General features: G+C 40.7%; 1 protein-coding gene across 1 annotated transcript in view; it reads right to left on the reverse strand.

The window, feature by feature from the left end:
* The window catches only part of PTPN14 (protein tyrosine phosphatase non-receptor type 14), a 110,781-nt gene that overhangs the window by 61,316 nt on the left and 22,119 nt on the right, over nt 1-27,346 (reverse strand). Inside the window, exons 2-3 of the mRNA XM_032185136.1 lie at nt 9,502-9,826; nt 1,904-2,073 (exon numbers count right to left, since the gene is read on the reverse strand). Coding sequence (XP_032041027.1) covers nt 1,904-2,073; nt 9,502-9,675 — 344 coding nt within the window. The 5' untranslated portion in view covers nt 9,676-9,826. The remainder of the gene's footprint in view (nt 1-1,903; nt 2,074-9,501; nt 9,827-27,346) is intronic.

Consider the following 27,346-nt stretch of genomic DNA (forward strand, 5'->3'; position numbering starts at 1 on the left):
TCAAAACAAATGTTTAATCTATTTACCAACAGTAAGTGAAGCCCCCCAGAAACCTAGAAACCAACCCTATTTGTCCACCTAATCACACTTCAGACTATGCTTTCCTCTGCCATTTCCTTCAGAACAGTTCTCCATGTCCCTGCCACTCATCACTTTGAACTTGAGATTTACTGCATCTACCTAGAATTGCACAGTTGAAGGTTTGTTGCTATTACAAGCTATTCACTATTACAGTGAAGCAATTTCTTTTCAAGAGACAAAAAACAAATCTTAACAGGCTATTCTGTATCTGAGGTCCATTTAGGAAGCTGCTGTTTTTGCTGTAGATATTCAAAGAAATATGAGAGGCACTTGTAAGTCTCTACAGCTTATGTTATCACTCACATCAGAAAGAAAAAAAATCAGCAGCCACTCAAATTGAGAGTGCTGTGAAGTTCAATTGTCACTGAAATGTTTTGTTATTACCAACCTGTGCAGCATGAGCAAATATACCTCTGCAGGTGAACTATGAATGAGCAATCAGCACTGCAGGCTGCAGCTCAAAGAGATAATAGCATCCGAGTATCTACAATTGTTCCTTGCACACAATTAGGCCGGGACTGTGCTAACATATGTGAGCAACAGAAGAAAAAAAAAAATAAATCAGACATTCTGACTTCACATTAATTAATTTTGAAGGAAATGATGTGAGGTTTCCCTCTCCCAAAGCACACAAGACAGGAACACAGGGTTATAGATAACCATTGACATTCAGTCTCAAGTCTATTTGCGCGGAAATGGAAGTGGTGTCAGCCCACTGTTTGGCAAGAATTCTGCACAAACAGTAGTCAAGAGACTTCTTGACATTTGTCATTTTAAAAATCACATCTTTCGCATCCTAACCAATTCCCCAGTCCAGTGTTAAGAAAAAAATCCTTTATATCCCTTAAAATATACTATCTGCAAATCCCCAGAATATTTCACATCTTGCACACTTTCTAGAATTATTCCACTCTTTCTCAACTATTTATACATCATTTTTAGATACGATGACCATGTGGTACATTTAACATTTGCAGCAACAGGACATTTTTTCAAGGCTGGTAAAGAAAGCTTCTGCCAGCCTTTACTCCTTACCCAGTTACTACAGTCTCGACCTCTCATTGTACAGTTGTGCTGATGCAACTTTGTTCTAAACCAGATACATGAAATAACTTTGGTTAAAAAGAAAACAAGCCCACCCCTTTTGGGGCGAGGTGGGCTTTTTTCTTCCCCCCAAATACAACACAGATGTGAGCAAACCACAGTGATGTGGTTTACAAGAATAGCCCCTCAAAACAGTTGCATTGTTACAACCACAGCACAGGGTTCTGAATAAAAGAGTAATTCCCACATAAGTTGTTTGCAAAGGTACACCCTGATCATAATTAAAGGACTAATACCCTCTAACAGTTTTAATCCTCTTGTGAACTATAAGGGGAAAGACCAGGAATGGGATGGGCAAAACCCAGAAAAGAAACCAAAGTTCACTTGCAGCAAAGCACAAGAGAATAATAAACTAAAAATGTATATAGAAGTCATCTCCCTATGGCTTTCTTTTAATCATTGGGAGGTTAAAGAAGAGCATGGTCAGTGTGGTCCCTTTTAAAACATATTTCAGCATTTTAAATGTGTATCTATTAGTCCTTTTTTGTTTCTGCAGTTTACCACATACAATCATTCACCAATACTCATACCTCTTTTTTTTTTCCCCCCTAACAGGTATAACCTAGTGGTGATTTCTTTCTTTTTCCCATTTGGGCTGTAGGCAGGAAAGGAAAAGAACCAGATGATACCTGAGCAAATATTGAATGCCAGAAACAGAGCAACTGTCTTTTCCCTCCCAGCTATAACACCACTGTGTGAACAGAGGGAATCCACATACCTTGTTACCTCCTGCTGCAGTCTGGAAACACTGGGCACGTAGAACATTACCCCAAAGAAAAGCAAAGGCTCATTGGCAAATTTGTCCAGCTGCTTCTTCAGAGGCTTTTCCAGTTCAACCCAGCGGAGTTGCTGGCTCTTGCTGAGAAACCAAAGGCCAAAGTAGTGTGTCTAGATAAAGAAACAAAATATTGTCAGTTTATCTTTTCCAGCTAGACCACACACATAAACCAACAACAAATGCAAATAAGAACAGATGGCATTGTGTCAAATTTTCTATTCCCATATGCAGCATGAGAGCAATTTTTTTATTTATTTTATTGTCCTGTGCCTTTTAGAACAGCCTTGAAGACAAATTAATATTGCAATAGACTTCACGCAGTACTATCAACTCTCTTATGTCTCCAAACATAAAGAGGTCTGTGTGAGATTATGGCACAGTTAACAAATGGTTTACGGAAAGTGCCTGGCTCAGTTTTATTTGACATGCTTACGCCTGCACCTTGTGAACAGACAGCAAAGGCTAAGTCTTAATCAAAGCACAGAGACTTCATGAGATCAGGCCCACTGCAATCAAAGGACAAGGCAACTCTTCCAACTATACAGAAATAATGCAGACCTATACACATATCAACAATTATCTACCAATACCAGAACCATTTTCCTGATACAGAACATAATGCACACTTTATTAAAATATAACAATTTAAAAAGCATTTGTGAGATTAAACCCACGTCATCAGCACTGCCCAAAGACGTATGTTATGATTAACAGCAAGTACCATAACTAGAGATATGAAGAAAAAGCGGCAAAAGAAGCATTTGTGTTTAATAAAGGAAAAAAAGCCATTCCTTACTCGGAAATCTGACTGTAGCCCTAACTGTGAAGTTCATACCAACATTTTTTCTACAATATTTCAGCTGACAGCATCAGATTTCCAGCAATGCCCTCAATACAAAATTTGACTCTGTATTAACACTGAAATGAATCAAACTGAAACAGCAAAAGGAACTTTTTGGACATCAAGCAGATTTAGGAGCTGAAAGTAGGATCGTTATTTCTGCATATTTCTTTTGTTTTATTTCAAAATATTTATTTCTTGAGGCTTAATCCAACTGACTTCCTATTCAACAAAAACTTCCCAGTAGTTTCTGTAAGTTTAGATTCACCCTAAAATACTTATTTTGTTACTATAATTTAACTGGACAACAATCCTTCCACAGGCAGTCACATTCTTTTATACACAGCACCATATTTTAAATGAAAATACTGGAGAAAGAAGAGGAAAAAAGCCTTGAGGCCTGTCTTACAAAGTTTTCATTTGAAATTACTTTTAATCCATTCAAAAAGTTTGGTCTAGAAATTAACCATCAAGATTTCTCCAACTGAATTTCCCAGATGTTCTCACTTTCAAAAATCTCTTGTCAAAAGACAAACAGCAACATTACACTTTGCAAAAGTTCCCATGACCAGCCTGTTTCACTTGGGAAAGGATACTTCTCTAAAAATCATTGCATCTACAATGACTTCGCATACAAGACATGGCAACTAATGCAGTATTAACAACGTAATTGCTTGAAAGTTAAAACAAAGCAGCAGAGGCAACATTGCTCTAACTTTTTTTTTTTTTTTTTTTTAATAGCTGACAGCATGTAAATATCATATGCAAAAACCGTGAATCATAGTACAGGTGTATTTACTTTATGGTCTCATCATGTACATAATTCCAAGTTTGGGAATGTCCAGACTAGCACATAGCTGAAGAGATAACTAATTCAACTTGATCCCCCAATTAAGCATGTCAAACCTTGTATGCTGCTTAGTCTTTTCTCTTTTATCTTAGTTTGGTACAGTGTAGCAAGCTGGTTCCTTTTTGAAGAGAAGGCATCTCCAATGAAACCATCAATTTCAGGGCATAAATAAATCAAGAAGCCAGCGTCTCCCATAGGATAAGCTGAAAACAAAAATTCACTAATACACTGATAGATGCCTACTCCCTATGGAGACATTGCTTGATTAGAAGTTCTTTTGGACCGGCTGACTGTGATAGTAATTAGATTAAAATGAAAGTGGGATGGACAGTGGAGACAATAAAGGAAAAGAATTCATGTGAGAGCAGAAAAACACACAGAGATTTCACCACCTCATAAAGGAAATCCTTTAATATATGAACTCTTGAAAAATCAGCACAGGGCAGCTCATCCCCAGCAAGAAACTGTGCAGATCTGTGAACACAAATCTTCTGTATTACCTTAAAAAGTAAACAGCCACATTACCTGGGACCCCAGTTTTCAGTGTCAAGTACTTTTTAAACATCTTAGCAACTGAATCGGCTGCTTCAACTTGCAGTCTGAAGTCTAAAACAATTATTCAAAGGGATTGAGGGTATTACAATTAAACAGCTTGAATGAGCAGTCTCCACCACATTGAGCAGTGGGAACTACAAAAATGCTGATTTGCTACAGTAGAAGGCTCTTAACATACCACATCCAGGAAAAAAAAAAAAAAAAAAAAAAAAAAAAGAAAATCCGAATCACTTTCAAACAATATGAAGCGAAGGGAATGCAATATCTAAGCTTCTAGAGCAGAGCAGATGCAGCAGAGTGCCCCACGGCAAGCATGCATTTCACACAGCCAAAAGATGTCTGTTTTCCTGGAAAGCGGCCTGCAGAGGATCAAGCAATTACATTAAACATAGACTGCGGAGCAGAGATCAAGTCACAAATGCATGCACTTGGGAAGAGATGAACAACACAGTTATCTGAATTCCAGCTTCCAGTTGCTGGGAATTTTATTTTTGAGAATGTTAGCATTTCTGAACCGCTTGCTGTGTAGAAGGACTTCTACAACCAGTACTGCAAACGCCTGAAGAGACCCCTCTACCCAAGGGACATCAGCAGTTCCTGAACACAACCAGAGGAACATGGGACTGGAAATAGCTGGACCTTCAAGTCCAGTGTGCTGTGACCAGCCACATGATATTGCAGATGGCCTCAGTCATGTGCTGCCTGCCACACACTCCAACCCACAACACATTTTTACAGCACAAACAACCCACAGATGAGTTGAGAGGATAATAAAAACATTGGAACTTTTTCATCTAGAAGCAGTTGATTGAAAACAAGGTTGATTCCAGAAGCTGGTCTGTTTGTCCTTCCATGTAAACCACCAACTCCATTCCAGTTTTCATGGAATAAATATCAACACCCACTCCTGTGAGACTCTGAAGCAACACGGGCTGCTGTAGGAGGCAAAATCAGCAAAGTGGCTCAGGAAATAAATGATGCCTTCACTTCTGGAAAACCTTCTTCTCCTAGCCAGGGACTCTGGTGATACCCCCGATGGTAAGCTTTCTGTAACACAGAATATACACGCACTCATCCACTTTGTGCACAAAGAGCTTCAGTTGCTAGTGTTTTTGGCCTGCCTAATCTTCAAATGCAAGAAGAAACCTGCAAGAAGAGTTTGTGTGAATTTTCTCTTAAGGTTTTAGAATTTTTCCCACCTACCAGGCACCAACCACTTCATCCATGGTACAAGGAGACCCGGCTCATGCTAGTGCAGGAGATGTGGTTTGAACCAGAGAACCTGTGCACCCAAATGGCACCAAGTGAAAAGGTGATCTTTGAAATTCAGCAAGTCAGAAAACTGGACAGTAAAAACGGTGCTTAAAGGGCTTAAAAAGGGAAAATAAACAAAACAAACAAAAAAAAGGTATCTGTCAGTTCAGGAGACAACGCAATCATTTTGTACTTGGTGCTAGCCGTGCTCCTAAGTCCGGAGGACTTGCCTCTTTGCCTGAGTCCACACTTGCCTTTTTGCCAGGCAAAACCAGCAGGATTGTCAACACCATCAGGCTACAGACACTCACTAAACCAGCAAGTCTCACTCAAAAAAATCCAGCAAGACAGACTCGGTGTTTATTAAGGCATCTGGTTAAGCAGCCAACTAAATATTTATCCTCGAGGAAGAGGCAGAGTTCCAGCTCCTCCAGGCAAAAAGCATTAAACTCCGCTGTCCCGGGGCGCTCGCTCAGAGGGAAGGCACCATTTACGGCAGCCAACTGTTCCTAGAAGGCCTCTCCTGCAAGCGCTGCCTCAGCTCAGCCCCAGCTTCGCTGTCGAGACAAGTTTGACCAAGCCAAACTTTGAGGCAAGCCAGCAGCCCGACACGGGCTGCCCACCGAGGACAGGGGATCTTCCAGGGGGAAGAAAAAGGAAAAAAGGCCAGAACAGCAGCAAATGGTGAGCCCTGGGAAGTAGTCAGTGCTCAGCCTTACATCCTATTGCTGTGGCTGGGTTTTACAACACTGCACTGCTGGAACTACCACTGTGGGATTCAGCATCCAAGGGTAAATTTGGCTAGAAGGGACCTTCTTGGCCAGCTGTCTTTGCCCATCCCATTCCCTATCCAAAATAAAATAAAATAAAATAAAAAAACACAGACCAACCCTTAAAGCACATCAGACCATGCTAAGCTATTTAAACTTATTTTATAAAGCAAACAAAGAACAGAACGGAGAAACAAAGTCCCACAACAGATTTGTACAGCTTATTTTAAGCAAGTTCACTCAGTTTCACTCAAAGAGAAAAATGTCATTAGATTAAAAAAAAATTATAATCTGTGCACACACATACAAGACTCTAAGAGGATGTGTCCTCTCTTCCCCTTTCTCTCCCCTCCTCCTTTTCTCATTTTTACATTATGTTCGCCTAAGAGCTCATTTCATTGGAACTGGTAACTGTTCAGCTACTAGACCTGATGCTTTGTCAAAAGCTTTGCTGAAAAAGGATAAAACCAGATCTTACAGGAGTTACACAGCTACACTTTCTACTGACCTATTCTTGAACCCTGACTCAGTCAGGGAGGGAGCTGCATTCCCCAGAGATCAAATAGAAATATGCATAATCCATTAGATACTGTTTTTCAGTTGTGTGGTGTAATGATTGACAGTCCTTCACAACAATACATACAGTCATCTCAAACAGTTTTGCTTTTTGGCAGGGGCTTCAAACAGCTTTTTTTTTTGTTTGTTTTATTTCTAAGAAATCAGCTCAAGTGAAATGTATACATTCCTACCACAAAGGGAAAAATTGGGATACACCTGGGATTTATTTCAATATAAGAGCAAATGAAAGCATCCAACAAAAATTGGTTATTTTTTAAGAGAACAGACATTTTTACCTGAGGCTGCATGGAGGAAACAAACAGGATTTTAACAGTTTTATAAGCATGGGATTTAATGAAACTTGGTTTCTGCCTTACTCATATGCCATAAAAGTTTTTTGCTGCATTTAGGGAATTCATAGAGTCTCTTTCCAACATGGATTCTTGCAAAGCTGTTTTTCCTCCTCGACCAGTACACTCATACCTCGACCACCTACACCGGTACACAGGTCTCTCTCCTCTAGCCAGTTACCTAGTAGCAGAAATCTAAAGCGTAAACTTTGTGAAAACACCTTTGACCTTTTCTCTGAAATTTACTTGGTAGTGAATTGTAAAATTATGGAAGGCTTAGAGAGGGTCATGAACAGTCACCGAATGATCACGTTAGCCTTCTCTCCCCACAAACCATGCTAGGAAGACTAGAAGGTCAGAGTAAGAATTGAATTTAGGGTCAGAGAGAAAGGACAGCATAGAGTAATAGGCATCTCCGAGCTTGCCAGCTCCAACTATTTCTTATGTGATGAGCAGAGAGGTTGCAGGGAGACCGTCTCAGGGTTGAAGAGGTAGGTAATTCTCTTCGCTCCAAAACATTTAAAGAAGCAGTAGATACTGCCAGAATCAATCATAAGAGAAGGGAAATAATAATAATAATAATAATAAAAGATCTGTTAAAATATGCTGCGCTGCTGAAATTTGAACTTAACAAAATTGGTTCAATGTTGCCAAAATTCTGTTTGGAAAAAAAGCGCGGAGGGTGATGAAAGAAGGGGAAAATGTTCCAACAACATCAAAGCATTCTCTCCTGCGTTGTTAAAATATTTTTTCATCTTGGAACACAAACTTTTTGTGCTGACATTTCTTTTTACGTGACCCAAACAATTTTGAAAATGAAAGAAAACACCAAAGCAATACAAAGCCCCCATGAAATTTAATACTGACCAAAACAACTTCCTTTGCTACTCCACTGTCTGATCTCTTTCTCTGGAAAATTTTGAAACTTCAGGCTTTGTTCCCCTTTGGAACAAAACATGTTCTGAAATCATGAAATGCTTTGTGAAGAAAAATGTTAACCCACTGACAGAACTATTGTTTGCAAATGCAGGTGGACCTGCATCAAAAGCATCATTAGGCCCCACATCTCTGCTGTGCCAACTAGAAAAACCCATAAGGAATATGAGGAGAATCACCTCATTCATTTCACTCCTTTCTGCAATGGAAGAAGAGGGAAAGACCTAGCCTCTGTAAGGAGGCTTAAAGTACAACCAACAGGAAAAAAAAAAAAAAAAAAAAACATTTATAGTTACTAGGAACTCTTCACACCTAGAAGATTGGGGTAGTAAAAATATTTCTATTTATTTTCAGAAGAGGATTTTAGTAAACACAATATTCTGATTCTGCCCTATTCCCGCCTGCACATTGCTCTGCCTTTTTTGCAGATACACACAGTAAAATTACTCTCTCATTCTTTATCATTTCTGATATACTAAAATGAGTGATTATTTTTCATCTGTACTAGCTATTTGTATTCTACCTTCCAGTTGCCACCACTACAAAAGGCCCTATATGAACAAATATAAGACACTGCAAGATTAACAGAGTTCCCAGCTGTCCTTATAGAAAGCATCCATCAGGACAGCCAGACAATATACAGCAATTCCCAGGCAACGGTTTTCAATTTGTGGTTTGCAAAAGCCTAGAAGCATGCAGGATACACACAATGAGTCCACAGAAGGTAAAAGACTGTTCATTTGTGCCACTTACTGGAGAGAGCTTGAGCCCCTCTAGAAAGGGCTCAAGAGTTAAACACTGAACTCTACAGCAAGAAAATAAAAGATTTCAGTCTTTAATAAGAAAAGTCTGTGTTTCTTAACTTTTTCAGAAATATTGGGAATGTAAAAGAAGACTCTTGGTGCTTCAGATGCCAAATATTTCAGTTAAACAAAAGGAAGAAAAAAAACATGCTCAAACTGTTACTAGTTGCTCTGGCTTATAACACAACTACTGCCTGTTTCAGTACATTAGTAACAAGAATATACTTATGTCAAGGTGGCTATTTAAATGCCAGCGATCTCCTTCCTACTGGCATAGTTCAACAGTGTCAATGAAATTAGTAAACATTCAAATAAACATGACTGCAACTTGGCCCACTAGCATCCCAATTCAGAAAGCAAGACCCATCCTTTACTAAGAAAAGAAAATTCATTTTAATAATACAAAAAGCTCTCAAAGCACAGTGAAAGAGCAACAGCATGAAACCCTGGGTATTGTTCTATCTCCAGTCTTCATGCAACCAGAAAACGCTTGTCCAAGCTGCAGCTGTTGATCATATCTGGCCAGCAATATGAATAACACAATTCAAATGAACAGACTGCCTGAGCTAAAAATGCATCAAATTATAAAGTGACAGATGGTCTTTCCTGGGTTACTCTTACCTCACGTAATTCCAGCCTCTGAGCAACAGCTTCCAAGCACTCCTGCCCCGTGCTCTCCACAGAGAGGGTGCACTCGATGACATTGTTGTCCAGCAGACGGATCCGTGTCACAAAGCAGTTCTTGCTCAAGACGTTGTAGCGTCTGGTCCGTCGTAGTTTCAGCCCGAAAGGCATGGCTGTTGGCCTGGAAGGTCGTCCCTTCCCTTCGCTCTTCTGAGAGTATCAGCACACTCGTTGGCTCGCCTTGAAGGCTTCTTCAATTGGCGTTACTCTCCTCCAGAAGTGGAGGTGGATGCCCATTCCCAGGGCGGGCTCCACAGGATTCCTGCAAAACACATACAGATAAGTAGAGTTAAGTGTGAAATAAGAGGTTCCTAAATTTCAGCGGAACAGAAAAAAAAAAAAAAAAAAAAAAAAAAAAAAAGATTAAAGGAAAACAGCAACATTCAAGCTCATAAAACAAACACCTCCACACACCAGATTGCCAGGCACTCACTACATCTCCCCCAAAAAGCCACATTATACGACAAATCTTTTCAAAACTTCTACTTTGACACTGAATTTAAAGCATGAATTTAATTGCAAAGTCATTCTACAAGAAGCTCGACACAAAGAGCAACTCTACAGGGCACATACCCAGAGGTGCTAACTCTCCCACCATTCCCCCACCACAGGGGTCTATAACATAATCTTTAAGTTAAGTTTTTGGTACCCCCAGGCCAGCTTTGAAAGCTAGCTTAAGAAACTGAGGGGAAGAAGCATTTAAAAGAGGTGCGAGTTTGAAAGAAGAAAGGCTGGCTGCAGTCAGCAGGAAATGCGGGTGCTCAGCACCTCTGAAAATCAAACCTAGGTATGCATGTGAAAGGCAAGAAGCATCCCAGACATCACAGGGAGGGCTCCTCTGAGGCAATTCCTGACATTTTGCTCACTTCCATCTCCAAAGCAGTTCTGCATTTCACCATTTCAGGTGGAATGAGTAACTGCAATAACAGCTGTCAGAGGCGAGGATAAAACTGAGTGGGAGGAAGAGAACACATTCTAGAAATTGTTTCTAATTACTACTCCTGAAATTTATCGGGGACACATGCAAACATTAAACCAAAATACAAAATAGACATAAGAACTAAAGGTGAAGAATAAGGACATCTAATAACCTATGATCCTCATCTGCGAGATCCACTTTTTTTTTTTTTTTTTTTTTTAACTTTTTATATTGGATCAAGTTCAAGCTGAACCAAAATAAAGCCTTTGCACAGGCATAACCACCTTTACAGTGTCACTTTCCACATGCAGGCACGAATGAAATGGAAAACAGAATTCACTTGCTACCAAGCCTTCCTGGTTTTGTTTCAATATTCTGGAGAGAGAGATGGAGGAACAGTAACAGTGGCATTTAAAAGTCCATTTCTCCTAACAAATAATAGCAAAAACAAAAGCTAGCTCCCATTTCTGAAGGGACATGACAGGAAGCACTGCCAGCAGAGCGTGCAGCATTTAGCTACCATGACATTTCGAACAGATAGCACGCTGCCCACATGCAGCATCTGGCACAGAACCGCATGAATCAGGGTTTACCGAATGCAGTTGCTCTGGAGATTATTAGAAGCAGCCCAACTGACTGCAGTGATTATCACTATACTAGAAACGTAACCATCACACGTTTGATTAAGTATATATTCCAAAGTCAGTACATCTTGGCATTTTTGAGAGAGAGAGGGCAAGATAAACCAAACCAAAACCACGGATAGAAAAACACAGGCAACTCCTCACTGCTGAGGTGTGTGAGTACCCTGGTAATCTACTGGCTTGAGGATAGAAAAGCCTACAGATTCAGAAGGGCCATTTACTATTTGACTGAAGTGCAAACGAACCTATCAAACTCGCTGCTGCACTTTATAATCTCTTGTTTCTGACTTTTGTGAGTACAGACATAATTTAATATTTTCACGATTGCATGCATACCTTGCATCACTGTAATATCAGAAGCCACCAAACACAAATTAATACATCCTTACAACAATCTGATGAGGCAGGGACATATTATCTGTGATTCACAGAAGAGGAATTGAAACAAACATCAGCCAGCTTGTTCAAGATCGCTCAGGAGAACGCAGAAGATCTATGCATCAACACACAGGCCAGGCTAATGCTTTAACCCTTGGCTATTTGGCAATTATTTTTCTTATCAACCTACCCCAAACTAGAATAGAAACTTGAAAAGTGGGAAGAATGGAAGGAAATTACAAAGAATGAAGGGTGTGGAGGACTGTGGCTTATCAAGAACAGTATTCTTGTTCAGTCTCTGGCTTTGCAGATTATTTTAAGTGGGACACATAAAGAGTTTTAGCTAGCCAATTCAATTAAAAAAACAAAACAAAACAAAACAAAACAAACAAAAAAAACTTATCTTGCATCAGTGTAAGTTGCACACATTTCCTTACAGAACATGAACCATCCCCTGTACAGTAATCGCATAGATAACAGTAGCCTAGAGGTGAAATTAATGTTAGTAGAAAAATTGGCTTGTTTGCCAAAATCATTTGCCTTATTTGCCTTGTTTACCAGAAAAATTGAATAATCCAACTATTGTTGGTCAGCCATTGCAGAACACTTGCGTACAGACATACTATTCCAGAATACAGCCACCAGTTCTCATGGAATGGAAATGTTAACATGGATTGCAAACAAATTTCTGTAAATTGTATCACCCAATTTGCTTAGGTAATCAAGAACAGTATTTCCTCCACTTTTCAAGAACTAGTAAAGTAACAATTTTTTCTCAAGTCTATCGAGGGCGATCTGCCACCACCACTTTCTAAAAATGTAGAAACAGAAATGGGTTAATGGATGCATTTTGTGTAACACAGTTTGGGTTACATTTTCATTTCACCTGCACGTACATGAAAGCCTGATGACAGCTCCTTCATATGAAATGTCACACTTCGGATGGCAAGGCTGAGACAGCCTTAACTGTCTCCAGTTGGCCCAGCTTGTAATAACCATTAATTCTCAATGCAATGCGCATGCCTAACTTTTCTATTTACACACCTTCTGGATGTTGGACCAACTTTATGTTTTGGTTTTCTGTTAAGCCGACACTTTCAAAGTCTCTGTCAAGTTTTCTAAATAAAAAAAAAAAACTTACATTTTATAGGTCCTGGTCATTTACAGATTCCTAAAGGAAACGGGGTATTTTTGCCTCATTATGGTTGCATAATCTAAAAAGCATCAGGACTATCAATTTTTACTTGCTGCAGATGACAGAAAAAGAAGATGACTGGAAACAGAAGGGTTGTGGTCTACCAGAGTGCTGAATTTTTCCACAAGTAGAGTTCTTCTCCCAAAAACTTGCCAGGAAGTTAAATGTTAAGGTTAAATTAAGTTAGCAAACACCCACCACTCTTCAAAATGCAGAATGCAGACAAACACGCCTTTTCAATGAAAAATAATCATCCCTACTGCGGCCAAGTTTCCAGGCACCATAGAGAATCTGTGCCTAGCCCTGACACATCCAGTGAATGTATGGCCCCTGCTAAAAATCTTATCTTTTGGTGGCAGGCAGCGCTCTGGTACCCAACTGGGTCCCTGAGGACTGAAGATTAGAGGACTGGAACACTTGTCATACAAGGACAGGCTGAGAGAACCACGCCTGCTTTGCCTGGAAAAGAGAAGACTGAGGGGAGACCTCACAAATGTGTACAAATATCTGAGGGGAGGGTGTCAAGAGGATGGAGCCGGTTTCTTTTCAGTTGTGCCCAGCAACAGGACGAGAGGCAACAGGCACAAACTGAAGCACAGGAGGTTCCGGCTGAATATGAAGGGGCACTTCTTTGCTGTGAGGTGACAGAGTGCTGGGACAAGTTCCCCAGAGACATTGTGGAGCGCCCTCTGGAGATATCCAAAACCCACCTGGATGCCATCCTGTGCCATGTGTTCTCTAGGTGATCCTGCTCAGCAGGCGAGCTGGACTGGGTGATCTTCAGAGGTCCCTGCCAGCCTCAGCCATTTGGTGATCCTGTGACTGCATGGCCTGCATGCCTGCAATGCATGGCCTGCTCCTGCCCATGGTATATCCACGGAGGCCAGCCAGGTGTGTGGGTGCACTCAGGACTGCACACACAAGGTAATTTTCAGAGGCAGGAGTGGCCAACAGAGAGCTCTGACTGCATGTAAGCCTTTAGCTCATTTCCATGCTTACACGTTTGAGAAGAAAACTCCACCCTATAAAATACTTCTTCTGAAACAGCCTGATGACAAGCATCATGTATGAACTGTGAAAATCAAAACATCTTTTCTAAAAAGCACCTATCCTAAATGCAGTTTCTTCAGCACAAAGATGAAGAGGCACCATATCTTAGCTGGTTCTTGGTAAATATTAACATTGTTTCAGCAAATCAAGGAAAAACTGAACAACAAGCCAACCCATTTGCTATCAGACTTTGAAATCCTATTTCCTATACTGTTTGCTTGAAAAAGCCCTATGGATAAAGTTAATGGCTGTGGAACGTAGGTTTTTTTTCCCCTTTTACAAGACATTACAATTAAATCAGATAAGCCATCAGTACACAAAAAGCAAGTAACTGAATTTTATACCTTCTCCAAACCTAAAAATGAAAGAAACCAGAAGTACAAAAAAAAAAAATCCTTCGCTCTCCTAAAGACAGCTGGGGCTGGCTGAAGTTTCTTACTACTAGTTTTTAAAAGTTTTGAAGGGACAAAGGGAAGCTGCTCGATGTTTCAAGAGGGAGAGGTCATATGGCAGAAGCCCCTTTGCATGATGAAGGGCACTGCTCCAGTTGCACAGCATTTGCTCTCTTCCTTAAATTTATTTAAAGACCAGGAGAGAAGAGAGACTTATAAATAATTAAGGCCAGGATAACTTGCAGGACACTTCCAAGCATGTGACTTGCTCCTCTATTACAGACTTTGTATATACTACTACGGCACTACATTCAAAGGAGTGAAAATAACAAAAACAGCATCTGATACAAAATGCACTTAAAACAGAATGCTTTCTCTCACTTCATTGGCTTTTGCATGTAATTTCTGAAACTCCAGGAAGAAAGCAATTACTGTCAAACTGCAGCCTGTATTTACCAACAGCGCCTGGCCCCCTTCCAGCATTCCTGGCACTGCAGGAGCAGCAGCACACCTCGCGCAGCTATGTAACCCTGGGCTGGGCACAAAACCGCAGGGCTTGGTGTGCGCTGCAAGGAGGGTGCGAGCCTACGGTTTTAGGGAAGAATAAAAATAACAGCGTATGGGAGTCGGGATGTGGCACAATCCATCTCTCCACTGAGTTCTCTCCAAGGGAGGAAGCCTCTCCCTGTCAAACAGCCTCCTCTCACTTGGTTGCTTTCGTGAGGAGGGTAGCACACAGGTAAAATGTGCACGGAGTATTTTTGTAGCTAGCAAGGAGTCTGTATCCCACACGGTTACGGGTGACATTCCCATACAACCTAAGAAACCCTCAGGAGTCAAATTCACCCATGGACTGATGGAAGTGGTTTTCAACCCTTACATAATGTAAGCCTTCTGCTGAAAACCCACTGTTTTCACCTACTCATTCATACAGCTCCTGGCAAAACAGGGACCTCATCCCCAGGCATTTAAATCTTTAAAAATTCTTGGGGAGATTTAAGTATTACCATAATCCAAGTAGTAAAACCGATAACATTCTCACCTTTACATTCTAGAAGAGAGTCAAATTACACTTTCATTCCTTTTTTTTTTTTTTTTAAACTCCCTTTTTTAAGCATCTGCATGAGTATCTTATCTTACACAAAACTTTCGAAGCCTCTAGGCATCGAGTAATCCCCTGCTTATGTGCATGAAGAAAAGCCAAGGAATACTCAGGACATTCAAAGCAGAAGACCATAGCTGCTGTTAATATCACTGTTCATCACCAGGTACCAATACACAGTAACAAAAAGATCATCTCGGCATTTCTACTTCCACAACTTCATCACAGGCTTCCCTTCCCAGTTTTCCATGAGATCCATCTTTGCTGTAACAGATATTTTTATATCAAAGTTGTCATATGTTTCTACTGTATCCCATTTGGGTCAGATTCTACTTTCCATGGTACAAATATACTGTCTTGAGCAGCTTAACTGTAGTTCAAGTCAAAAGAGTAATTCCAATTTTGACTAGTCAAAATTCTACCCTTTCTTTCTTCTCTTTTGTTGAAATACCTACATAAATGTTATTAGATGCTTAGACGTTTTTTGTTATCCCATCCTTCCCCCCTTCTATACCAACTCTTTTGGTGTAAGAACACCTTTCTTATGCACCCACAGAGCAGCTCTCTGGAGTCTGGGGACATCAAAGCCCAGTAGGCAGACACATAATTACTCTTTTCTGTCAAGGTGCACAAGTACCAAGTATTTTTGAGGAGGGCACTAAGTCAGTGTCCAACAGTGTCTACCACAGAAGTGATGAGAGCTTCCCGAACCATACACTAGCACCTTGCCCATTACTTCCTCACTCATTGCTCCAGACTGCTTTCAACAAACAGGTCTTTCTAATGCAACTATTGATGAAGGACTCTGAGTTACTGCCCTCAGTCAAGACAGGAGCTGATCTGCATGAAGTATCTAAATGGCACATAGGTTGCCACTGTAGTCAGCCTTAATCCATAGGAACATAACAAAGCTGGAGCTTTTACCACTCACAGGGACACCTAGCAGAACTTTGTGCTGCACTAAACAGAGCAAAAAAGTCCAAAGCATGCACACACCACCAGCCCCAGCAGCTTTTTCTCCCCAGGCTGCCTGTGCCAGGCACTTGCCGCAGCTCCGCGGCCGAGCTCTGTGGCGGCAGGGTGCAGCTCCGCAGGGTACAGCAGTTAACCACTCGCAACCTTCTCGCACCTCACCTATGTTGTTGCAAGACCTCAAATTAGAAGCAGCCAGGAATGATTGGTGCCTTGATGGCACCTGTCCAAGGCTGCAGTTTTGTACGGGAGGTAGTCTCACCTAAGAGCTCACCACTGCCAGGAATGGGAGGGAGGAAAATGCTGATCCTTTTTTTTTTTTTTCCTCTCATTTTTTCCCCTCCCTAATTTCAGAGCAAACAGCCACAGCTGGTCTGCTGCCAACTCTGGAAGTCTGCTGGGACCTTCTCCTGGTTGAGCCACTTCAACTCCCCAACTTGCTAAAAGAATAGGATCATATTTGGCTCCTCATGGCTGAGTCCACCATGAGCAGCCCACCTGGCACAGGGAAGAGAGCAGCACCACACTGCTCAGAGAAGGAAGAACAAGAGCAAGATCAGCCAGGCAGTTTGTGAAATCACAGCCCAAGGAAAGCTTCAGGTGCCAGTAGGCAGGGAAACAGCCAGACTAGATGGCCAGTCTTCCCTGTATGACAGAGCTGTGCTAGAATCAAAGTTACTTTACCTGGAATAGCAAGTTGACTCAAAACGCACCTACTTTTATTTTTATTTTTTTCCAAAACAAAGCAACTCACTCTGGAACTGAATGCCTGTAAGAATATAGTCAAGATTACAAAGTCTGGATGGAACACTCCTATTTTTAATAAGGAGAAAGGAGGACCCAGGGAACTACAGAGAAGTAAGCCTCACCTCTGTGCCCGGCAAGATCATGGAAAAGATCCCCCTGAAAGCAATGTCAAGGCACATGCAAGCCAAGGTGATCCGAGACAGCCAGCATGGTTTCGCCAAGGGCAAATCGTGCCTGACCAACCTCGTGGCTTTCTATGATGGTGTGACTACATCACTTGACAAGGGAAGACCAACCGATGTTATCTACCTGGACTTCTGCAAGGCCTTTGACATGGTCCCACATGACATCCTGGTCTCCAAATTGGAGAGAGATGGATTTGATGGGTAGACCATGGCTTGAAGGTTGCACCCAAAGAGTGATGGTCAATGGCTCCAAGTGGAGGCAGGTGACGAGTGGTGTTCCTCAGGGGTTTCTCCTGGGACTGGTGATATTGAATATCTTTATCAATGACAAAGACAGTGGGATTGAGCACACCCTCAACACGTTTGCAGATGACACCAAGCTGAGTGGTGCAGTTGATACACCAGAAGGAAGGGACACAATCCAGAGGGACCTGGACAAGCTTGAGAAGTAAGCCCATGTGAGCATAATGAGGTTCCACTAGGCCAAGTGCACGGTGCTGCACCTGGGTCAGGGCAATCCCAGACAGGAGCAGAGACTGGGAGAAGAACTCACAGAGAGCAACCCTGCAGAGAAGGACCTGGGGTTCAAAGATCAGGAAAAGCTAACTGTTAAGCAAAAGCTAACTGCTAGCAAATTCAACTATTTAGAATAAATTATTTTCAACTGACTTAAAACTTCTGAGAAGATTATTCGCTTTTTGTTTGTATTTTACAGCAACATTTACAGGCACCATTCATTTTTTCTTTCACAGTCACCTTTACGATGGGTTTCAACTCTTTCAGGCTGACTAAAGCTACAGTGATTATAAGAGATTACATTTCCTGCTAAATGCGATTGATAGGCATGCAAAAACATAAAAACAGCAAAAGATATGCCTAACAAAAAACAGGAAATTTTCTTAGTGTTTTCATTATTCTTTCATGATACAAAGACACGAGTAAAACCGCAAATAAAAGTTCTAAATACATGGTAACATGATGAGCAGAAGTGGCAATTCCAGTAGAGGTAAGTAACTGAATTGGGTGTGGAGTGAAGTTGTACACACTCGTACATTCACACTAATTAAATGTGCACTACTACACACTGGTGTCAGTTCTATAATTTCAAACAATGCAATAAAAAGTTTGTTAGAAATATTAAGGGAAAAAAAAAAAAAAAAAAACCACACAACTTCAGACATCACCTATCCTGCTTTGATGAATGCTAGATAAAAAAAATAGCTACTTTCAAGAGCTGGCTTCAGTCTAATTTCTGTACCAGAATTTTGCTAGGGGACTGCAGCAGAGCACTTCAAGGCTAGGCAGCAGAACAGTCACAACACCTGCGAGCCCACAAGGGTCCCGTGATGCAGATGAGCCCAGCAGCTGTCTGGCTGCACTCACACAGTGCTGCACTCTGCTGAGACCCTGCAGGACGTGGCCTTACCTCTGGCACAGCGCTCCCGAATGCAACGGGGCTGGCTCCGGACCCAGGCAGGCTTCAGGTGCTGCCAGCCCTCTCTGAACCACTGTCCCCAGCAACTTGTGCTGTGGGATTAGTTCAGGGCTCTCTGCTCCCAGTACCAGGACTGAAGTACAGGCATGAACCTGAAGAATCGCATGTACAACTGGGGAAGAGGGTTAAGACCAGCAAGAAACATTCAACTTGCAACAAATCAAATGTAAACGGTGTAGTGGCCCCTCCAAACCACAAATCTGCCCTCTCCCTTCAGGGACTGAGACCCAGTGCTCTCCTCACTGATGCCAGTAACCAGGCTCTGACATCGAATGAAGCAAGACCCATACCTGCAGGCTTACAGTACGAGTAAAGCTTTTACCAGTTTCTTGAAGTTCATAGCAATGGTCTACTTTATGGGAGAGCCTCCCATAAATGAATCCCATTCAGATATTAGGTAATGAACCAGAATGATGTGAGGGGGGAAGTGTGGCTACAGGTAAGCAACCAGAGTCAGATCTGATGGGGGGCAGGAGGAGAGGGAGAAGAAAAATAATGATAAAAAAAAATCATGCACATTGCACATCCTAACCCGCAAGCGTGCACATTTAGTTACATAAGAAGGTATTTGATGTCAGATCACAACATGAACTTTTGAACTTGCATGGAAAAAAGCATCTCTGCTACTCAATATATTAAAAAAATCACTGCTACAAAATGCTGAAAAAATGCCTTCAAGTTTTATCAAAGAAGGATTATATTGTGGGCACATGCATGAAGAAAGTAAATCTGTTATCTTTGCTGAATACAGGCCCTGATGTAAATCACGCAGCCAGGGCCTATGAATAACTGCACTTGTTTCAACAGCAAAACAGAAAAACACCTCATCTGAAATACAGAATAGCTGCCGGATATGAGCTAATTGTACTTTTCTTTCTGTATTAAAGGATTATTTTCCAGTGCCCACTGTGTGGGCTTAAACACTGGCCTAAAACAGTCAAAATACTTATGAGTAGGATTTATGGCCAAAATGGGGGCTTTCTTTGAAGCAGCTGACTTCTCTGACCAGCATCTCAGAATTACAAGGCTTCAAAGGGACCTCTCTCTGTGAGCAGCCCGCTATGGTTTTCCTTCATCTCTTCTGCACATCACGTTGATAAACAGTATTTGAAAAAAATTACCTGGGTACCACAGAGTTGGATGGCCCATAGGAACTGAGATATTACTAACAACAGATGCCGTGCTTTTTTCCTAACAATTTTAAACAGTGAAACTCATATGCTTCAAGTACCACACAGGCCTATCAACGTGAACCCTTCACCACTAGTACATTTTGCAAAAGCTTTCAATGAACCTTGGGAGATAGGTTCCACAGCATTTCAGTAAGCGCTGCTAACTGCATGTACAGCAGAAGGAATTGTACAAACTGTAATCCCATATAGTTGTGTAATCCCATAAAGAAGTGTTATCTTCTTCTTTAATTATAAAGTATTATAATAGATAAGTTTAGTTTATTTCCTGTAACATATTATTCATCATTAATTCTCATTAACAAAAATAGCTTTGTACAGAAGGCTAGTAAAATTATTTTGTTATTATTATTTTTGCAGGATAAAATCCAAGTTGCAGCTTGATATACAAAACCGCTGAAATAAGTTCTAAAACCTGTGGCACATCATCCTTTCTCATGTTTTATAACACTGCTTCAATAAATGCTTTATCACCCTTCCCCGTAAGTCCGTCTGGGCCTATTTGCCCTTTGCATATGATGATAACCTCAAATATAATTCAAAATAAAGTTATCAGCTCTTAATGAGATTAAAGCCTAATTCTTATTAACTGACCCTATTAAAGAAGGTAGTTGCTTTGGAACAGTTCAGAGGGGAAAAGTGTTTTGCAGAAACTTTTACTGGGTCATGAGTTGGAAAGAAATTCTTCTTTAAAAGTGCAACAGCTTTATTCCTTGCTCTGGTTAATCCATTTTCGTATTAGCATTCTAACATATGACTGGAGCAAGATAGGGCCAAAACTGACTTGTAAATTCGTGACCTTCCTAAGCTCACAAAATAGACTTTATATATAAAAGTAGAGAGGGACACAAAAATTAACAACTAATATCATCTTATTTTACTGCTCTTTTCAAACAATTCAGATTTAAACAGAAGTTAGCTTGGCTCTCAGCTCTCATATAAAAAATAGGAAAGTTACTCCAAATTTAAGCTGCACAATATATGAAAGGAATTTGCACAGAAAAAAAAAAAAACAAAAAAACAAAAAAACACACAACTTCCACAAAGTCAGAATATCTTCTCCATGAACACAGGTAGGTGTACTTGCTGTACATGCATATCACAGTGGCACAAATAGGTCTTTGATACATTGTAGTGGTCTTTGAAGTGCTACTGAATCCAAGTAAAGAAAAATACAACATCAGTACACAATTTTACTTTTCTTATAACTAAGTACCAGTTATAAGAAGGAGGTGGAGATGAAGAAAAAGTGGTTTAACAAGCTCTCTGTACTTATCCTGTTTTCAGGCTTGTATAAGCTCACGGAGACAAAGTATCCCTGTCATTTACACTGGGTATTAACTGGAGCTCCAGGAGAAGCAAGAGAAAAAACAAGGAACAAAACCAAAACAAGCAAAGAAAGCCCATGTCATATGTCCCTTCCTGTAATTCTGTCTCTGGTTAGCGAGTTGGAAGCATCTCATTTCTTTCACTTGAAGCCTGACACTCACATTCCTCTGCAGCTTACCACGGTTGGGAAGGGAGACAGAAGTGCTCCCCACCACATGTCTGCGAGCTGGGATTCCACCCGTGCTTCTGATGGCTGCTGAAGTTTATCATTTCTGTTTGCCGTGACAAGGCTCTGAGATCAATTTGCCAAGGCGTAAGTGGTCTGTGCCCTCCCCACCCCCCTCCTTAAACTTAGTTTTATTTTTATCAAATGATTAGCTGTGCTTTTGAAAGAGTTACTAAGGACCACAGGGCAATTATTCAGCGAGCTGATGCCAGGGGTGAAGTGACAGATAAAGCCACTACCAAGACCATGCAGAGCAAGGAATGAGAAACTCCTGCAAATCGTTGGCAATCCCCATGCAGTGTGATTCAGCTCAGAGACAGCTCCAGCTCTGCTCTTCCCACTTGACATCAACCGACTGCAATGAAAATACGAAATCTGACTCAAGGCCATCAGTGCTCTGGGTTCACACTGGATCTACTTAAGGCGGGGGAGAGGAAGGGTGGACGAGAAGTCAAGTCCACCACATAGCAGACACTATGAAGAACCAACACTGCCATCCTTTACTGGGCCTTGTGAGGGAGCCCAGCCCTACCAGGACAGCACCACCATGCTCCCTTTCTTCTAAAGGTGGCCAGGCCACAGCCAGGCATGGCACAGCCCCTCAGCCCACAGTGGGGCTGTAAGAGACTCAGAGGCTCAGCTGTGAATCCTTTTCAGGGGGAATAAGATCATTGGGAAGAGTCCAAAGTACTCAAACTGGAGCTAGATGATCTCTAGGTTCCCTTCCAGCACAATCTCCAGGGTCCCTTCTGACACAAGCGATTCTACAAATCTATGATTCTACTCTTGTGAAAGAAAGCACAGCTCGTATCTTCCCCAGCCACCCCCCACGCTGCTGAACACAGGACAGTCAGCCCAGAAGTATTCTCAGTGCCTAAATATAACACAGGCATTCACGCAGCATAAATAGGAGAATCCTTCTGAGGGGCTATCTCCAAAACAACCTCCATTTCTAAGTCAGACTCCAGTTCAAAGTCAAATACTGGCACGTCAAATTCAGGATATCCTTGTAAGAATAATGAATTTATTGTTATTATACCTGTCTATTTTTATAAAGTTTCTAAAAGCAACGAACATGAACTACTCATAAAGCCTTGTGTTTCTCAGCCCCAAACCAAGAAGATTTGATGGAATACTATCAGAGTACTACGGGATACCATAACAGCAGTTTTCATTGCTTTGGGGGTATGTACTCAGTGGCTGCCAAGCTGCTACATTCTTTCAGTCTTTTGTTTTGTTTTAGGCTTTGATATATAAACTTGTCAGAGTAAAATATACCTGGCCCTTAATAATACAGCTTATGCCAAAAATAATATAAATCTATTAAAATCACAAAGCCTAGAATTCAAGTGGAAAGAGAATACTGCAAAATATTCAAGTTTATTAAAAAAATCATGACTTCATTCAGAAGGAGGGAGGAAAAAAATGAAGAAAATGAAGAAATTTGAAGAAAAGTTAACAGGTAAAAAAAAATAAATGACAATAACAAAACAAACAAACAAAAACAAAGACAGGGGATTGAGAGGGAATCCCAAAAGGTCACAAAAATAAAACCTAAAAGACAGTACAAGAACCCTGTTTCTTGTGTTGATCCTCCTACTCCATCAGGTGTTCTGACATAGGAAATCAAAAATTGCTAATTTGCAATTAAACACCATACTAGGCAAGGATGCACTCCTCTTTCTAACCACTTAATCCCACCTGAACAATCAGCTGCTGCAGGACACAGCACTAGCTGTTCACTCCTGTTCGAAGTTGTAATTCAGCTATGCCATAAACAGCTCTTCAGCAGTTCAACTCTTACGAGAGACAGGTATCTCAAGCCCCTCCTGGAGGAAGCGTATGCCAGCTTGGAAGAGAGCATCCATACACTAGCTACTTACAACAGACAAGTTTTACAATCCTCCGTTACTAGCTCTGAACACTCGAGTAAAGCAATTCCAAAGGGGTGGTAGGACATACACCCTGGCAGATACACATTCTGATAGTGACAAGGGCAGTGCAAATCTTTTGCCATGGTTTCACACATGAAAATAAAAACAGCCACAACACCAAGTTCACACTGCATGATCCTTCTTCAGGCCACTTGGCTAAATATTATTTTGCCTGCTAGTAAGACCCACACAGCACCTCTCCTCATCATGAGGTATGAAAGTATTCAGCTTTACAGGAAGGAAAACAAACTTTTTGAATTATGGCAGGTATTTGCTTGCTAAAGCAGGAAAAAAGCCCGCCACTTTGGCATAAAGTAGAGAAAGAGTAGGGAGAAAACAATATGGTTGCCAAAAATAACCAGAGAACTCAGAGAAAAGGTTTTCTTCAGTGCAGATAGGAAAGGGCAAAAAACTTTCCAAATGGCCAATTTGTACAAGTTTCAAAAGTATTCTTAAGTAGTAATCAGCGGGTAGAATGAGTCCCATGTAATTTACTTAGTTTAGAAGACCAGATTCTTCTCCTTAACTCTGTTGCCTATTCAAGCTGAACTTTTTTCCCTCCACTCATCCACTTTTTTCTCCCTTTCTTATAGGGAAGAAGTAAAAAGAAGCCCTGCTTCATCTAATTTGTCTACTAAACAAAAAAAAAAATAATTCCCCAAAATCTGGGACTCGCATCAGCAATATGAAAACAAAGCTAGAAACCTCCTCAACCTAATTTATCTTCTAGCTCCTTCAGTACAGAGGTCCAACATAACAACTCATTACCCATTTTCAAGGGTCAGGCTAATCCACTTATGTGGGCTATTATTCAGAGACCAAGAGCACAATTATGCCACTCCATGACAATAACTTTACATTAGCATATTGCTGCTATCAACTCCTGCAGGTTCATTTCTGTTCCTCTGGCACCTCAGAAGTGAGAGTGATGTATTTGTGTACAGCTGAGCAAAGCCTTACAGTTGCTTCAGCAAGTTAACAAGGCAAAGTAGCTTGTTCTGGAACCAAGGCTGCCTGCCACAACAGACACCAAATAGCCTGCTGATCTCTCATGTGTTCTTTCCTTCAGGTTTTACACATCATAGGTATTCTAGAAAACAAAGAGAACTATTTTTATAGCCAAAAAAGCAATAATGTATTACATGACTTCACACCACTACAGTATTTTCAATGGTCATAGCTACTGGTGGGGTCTTAAGAAATTAGACACAAGAAAAGATTGTCTGGGACCTTGCAAATTGAAGGGAGATGTCCAGGCAAGAACACCTACATTATTTGTGTACAAATGGTACACATACTTGAGAAAGTTTGAACACACTCTTTCAGCTAGAAAAACAAGACAGGAACAATAAAAAATTCTCAAGTGGTGTTAAAGTTACATGCCTTTGTAGCATCCCCTCTATCACTATCTCCCCTTTACAGGGTGGTACCCTGCACAATGAAAAGAGAGGAAGAGTCTGGCTAAAGACATTAGTGTAAACCTGCTTTTTTAAGTATTGTTTTCCTTCTACAAAAGGAGGAGTGAGACAGTCCCTGTAACATTTTATTCTCCTATAAACGAAGAATACCGCTTGCAGACTTCCTGTGGTGGAATGCACTTTTCTTTTCCATACGCAATTGAAACTGCCAAGTTGAAACAGAAAAATATTATATGTATCCATGGATATCTAAATTTAGAAAGACAAATAGTTCTCCTGCCGCAATGGGGGGTGGGGAAGATGGCAAGAAACAAATTGTTATTACAAGTCATACAAAAAGGAACTATGACAGTGCATGACGTGCACAGGAGGTAAGGACTGCGTTGGGCAAGTTCCCACGAGGGAAACAACGCTTCTGTAAGCCCTGCATCTGAAGTGGCCTGACTACAAAGTCATCACAGCTTATTGCCAGCTTGATAAGCTCTCTGTTCTAAAACGGAAAATCTTTGAGAAGGGTAACACTGTTAGAGTCTCTGCAGCCATTTTCAAGCCCCATGCCGTGTTAGCAAGCACAGAGACTGGCATTAGTATGACTCCACGGAAGGAACTATAACGTCTGCATGTAACTTAGACACAACCTTTCTCTTAAGTCATTGTGGTTTTGGCCTAAAGAATTTGGCCAGTAGTCTTCATAAACTTAGCTGGGAGATTTTTCCTATCTAGAGTCTGAAGCAGAGAGCTTCTAGACAGTTTTACTGCATGCAAAGACACATTCATCAGGTATTATTATACTTCTTGCAACCAAAAAGGAATAAAATCCAGTATATGAAATGCACTCTGAACATCCCAAGGAGAATACAGTCTGAAAAAATAAATAAATCTGTGACAGCTGAAACTTGTTTATTTTCTAAGAAAACAAAGTCAAAATAAGTATCTGTATAAAAATGTAGATGGTTTGGAACATTGTAAGCAGCCAACAGATTTGCTTGAGGAAGCAATTTCTCCAGGAAACATGAGACATCCTACTGTTAGCTAAAATGGAAAATAAGTTTAGTTCAAATCCTTCATGAAATTGCTAGAGGAGAAGAAAGTAGTAGCTGCACATATTTAAGATGTAGCTAAGTCAGATACAAGAACTCCAGTTTACTTAAACTGATCAAGCAAAGGAGAGAATACATATGCCCTCTTAAAACAAGATGCTGAACACCTCGCCGTACTTCTGCTACACTTCAAGGCAGCATAAGACACCTCTGCTGGCAGAGCAGCCCCTGCTGCCCTGTCACTGCTTTCAGCAGCACTACCAGGTTTTCTTCCTTTAAAGCACACAAAACTTGAATTTCTGTGAAAGGTCATTCTTTAGGACAACAGCACTGAAAGAGACAACACATACACCATTACTACCAAAGATTTTTCTGAAATTAAAAAGTAGCCTTTTATTTCCCTTAAAAAAAAATATGCAGAAAATGCATTTTCTGTTGACACAAAACTACAGAAAACCTTTGGAGATGCACTGCTTGGATGCTAAGCATAAATTCTTTCCCACTGTAACTGTAAAAACAAATTACACATGCTTTAAATGTAAAGTTTATTTTCAACTTTAGTTTCAGGCAACATTATAAAGACATTGTAACCTTTAAAGGAAAATATTTATATTCACTAGAGCACACATGGCTTCTGTATGGAGAGCTCCCAGTAAACAAAGGCAAATACCAAAAAGAGAAAATGGATAAAAATCTTTACGTTATGGGCTCTGAAGCTGAAGGCCAGACTCTATTTACAAATGGAGTATCAGTGCTGGAAAACTGGTGCCAAAACTGAGGCACAAAAAGGCCCTTCCATTGACTTTAAAAAGCTGGTAAAGGTAGTGATGCTCTCCTTGGTAGAAGTTCCCTCCCCAGTATCAGCAAAACTCTGTCATCAGAACACAGCTCATCAGAATTACAAACTGCCTAATCAGCAACTGAGTTTCAATTAGGAACAAACTTTATAATTCAGATATACCTTCAGGTAGTATTATGTAATTTATAAAACACTATTTCATTCTTTAAACGCACTATTAATTAGATCCTTGAAAATTGCGCTCTCACCTTCAGAATTGAAACCTGCCATGCATTTCCAATAACTTGTCCAGAATCAGCAGACAAAGGTTACCAGTCCTCAAGACATGCTGAATCCTACATAAACTTTTCAAGTCACCTGCACTTGAAAATTATCTTTATTTTGCTTCCCCACCTCTCACACACAGAAAGTCCTTATAGGATCGTACCAGTCGCAACTATTTATCATGAGAAACCAAATCAGCAGTCTTAAAATGATCTGAAAAGCTTGCTTTTATTTCCTAACAACATCATTAATAGAAGACATAATAATCTTATCCAGAAGGACAGAGAAAGGGAAAATAAGTACACTGTCAAGGTGTCAGAACTATGATGCAGCTCATGACTTTTTAAGGATGGACACTGAAAATTTATTGCTCAAACTGATCAATTGCTAATGCTAAATCCCAAGAAACATGTACCCATGGCCTTAAGCTTTGTGAAATACTGGTCAGAGAAGCACCTATTGTTCTGTGTGACTTGAGGTTTAAAAACCTTGGTAGATGAAAA

Source organism: Aythya fuligula, chromosome 3 (genome assembly GCF_009819795.1).
Source record: "Aythya fuligula isolate bAytFul2 chromosome 3, bAytFul2.pri, whole genome shotgun sequence".
Taxonomy (NCBI): Eukaryota; Metazoa; Chordata; class Aves; order Anseriformes; family Anatidae; genus Aythya; species Aythya fuligula.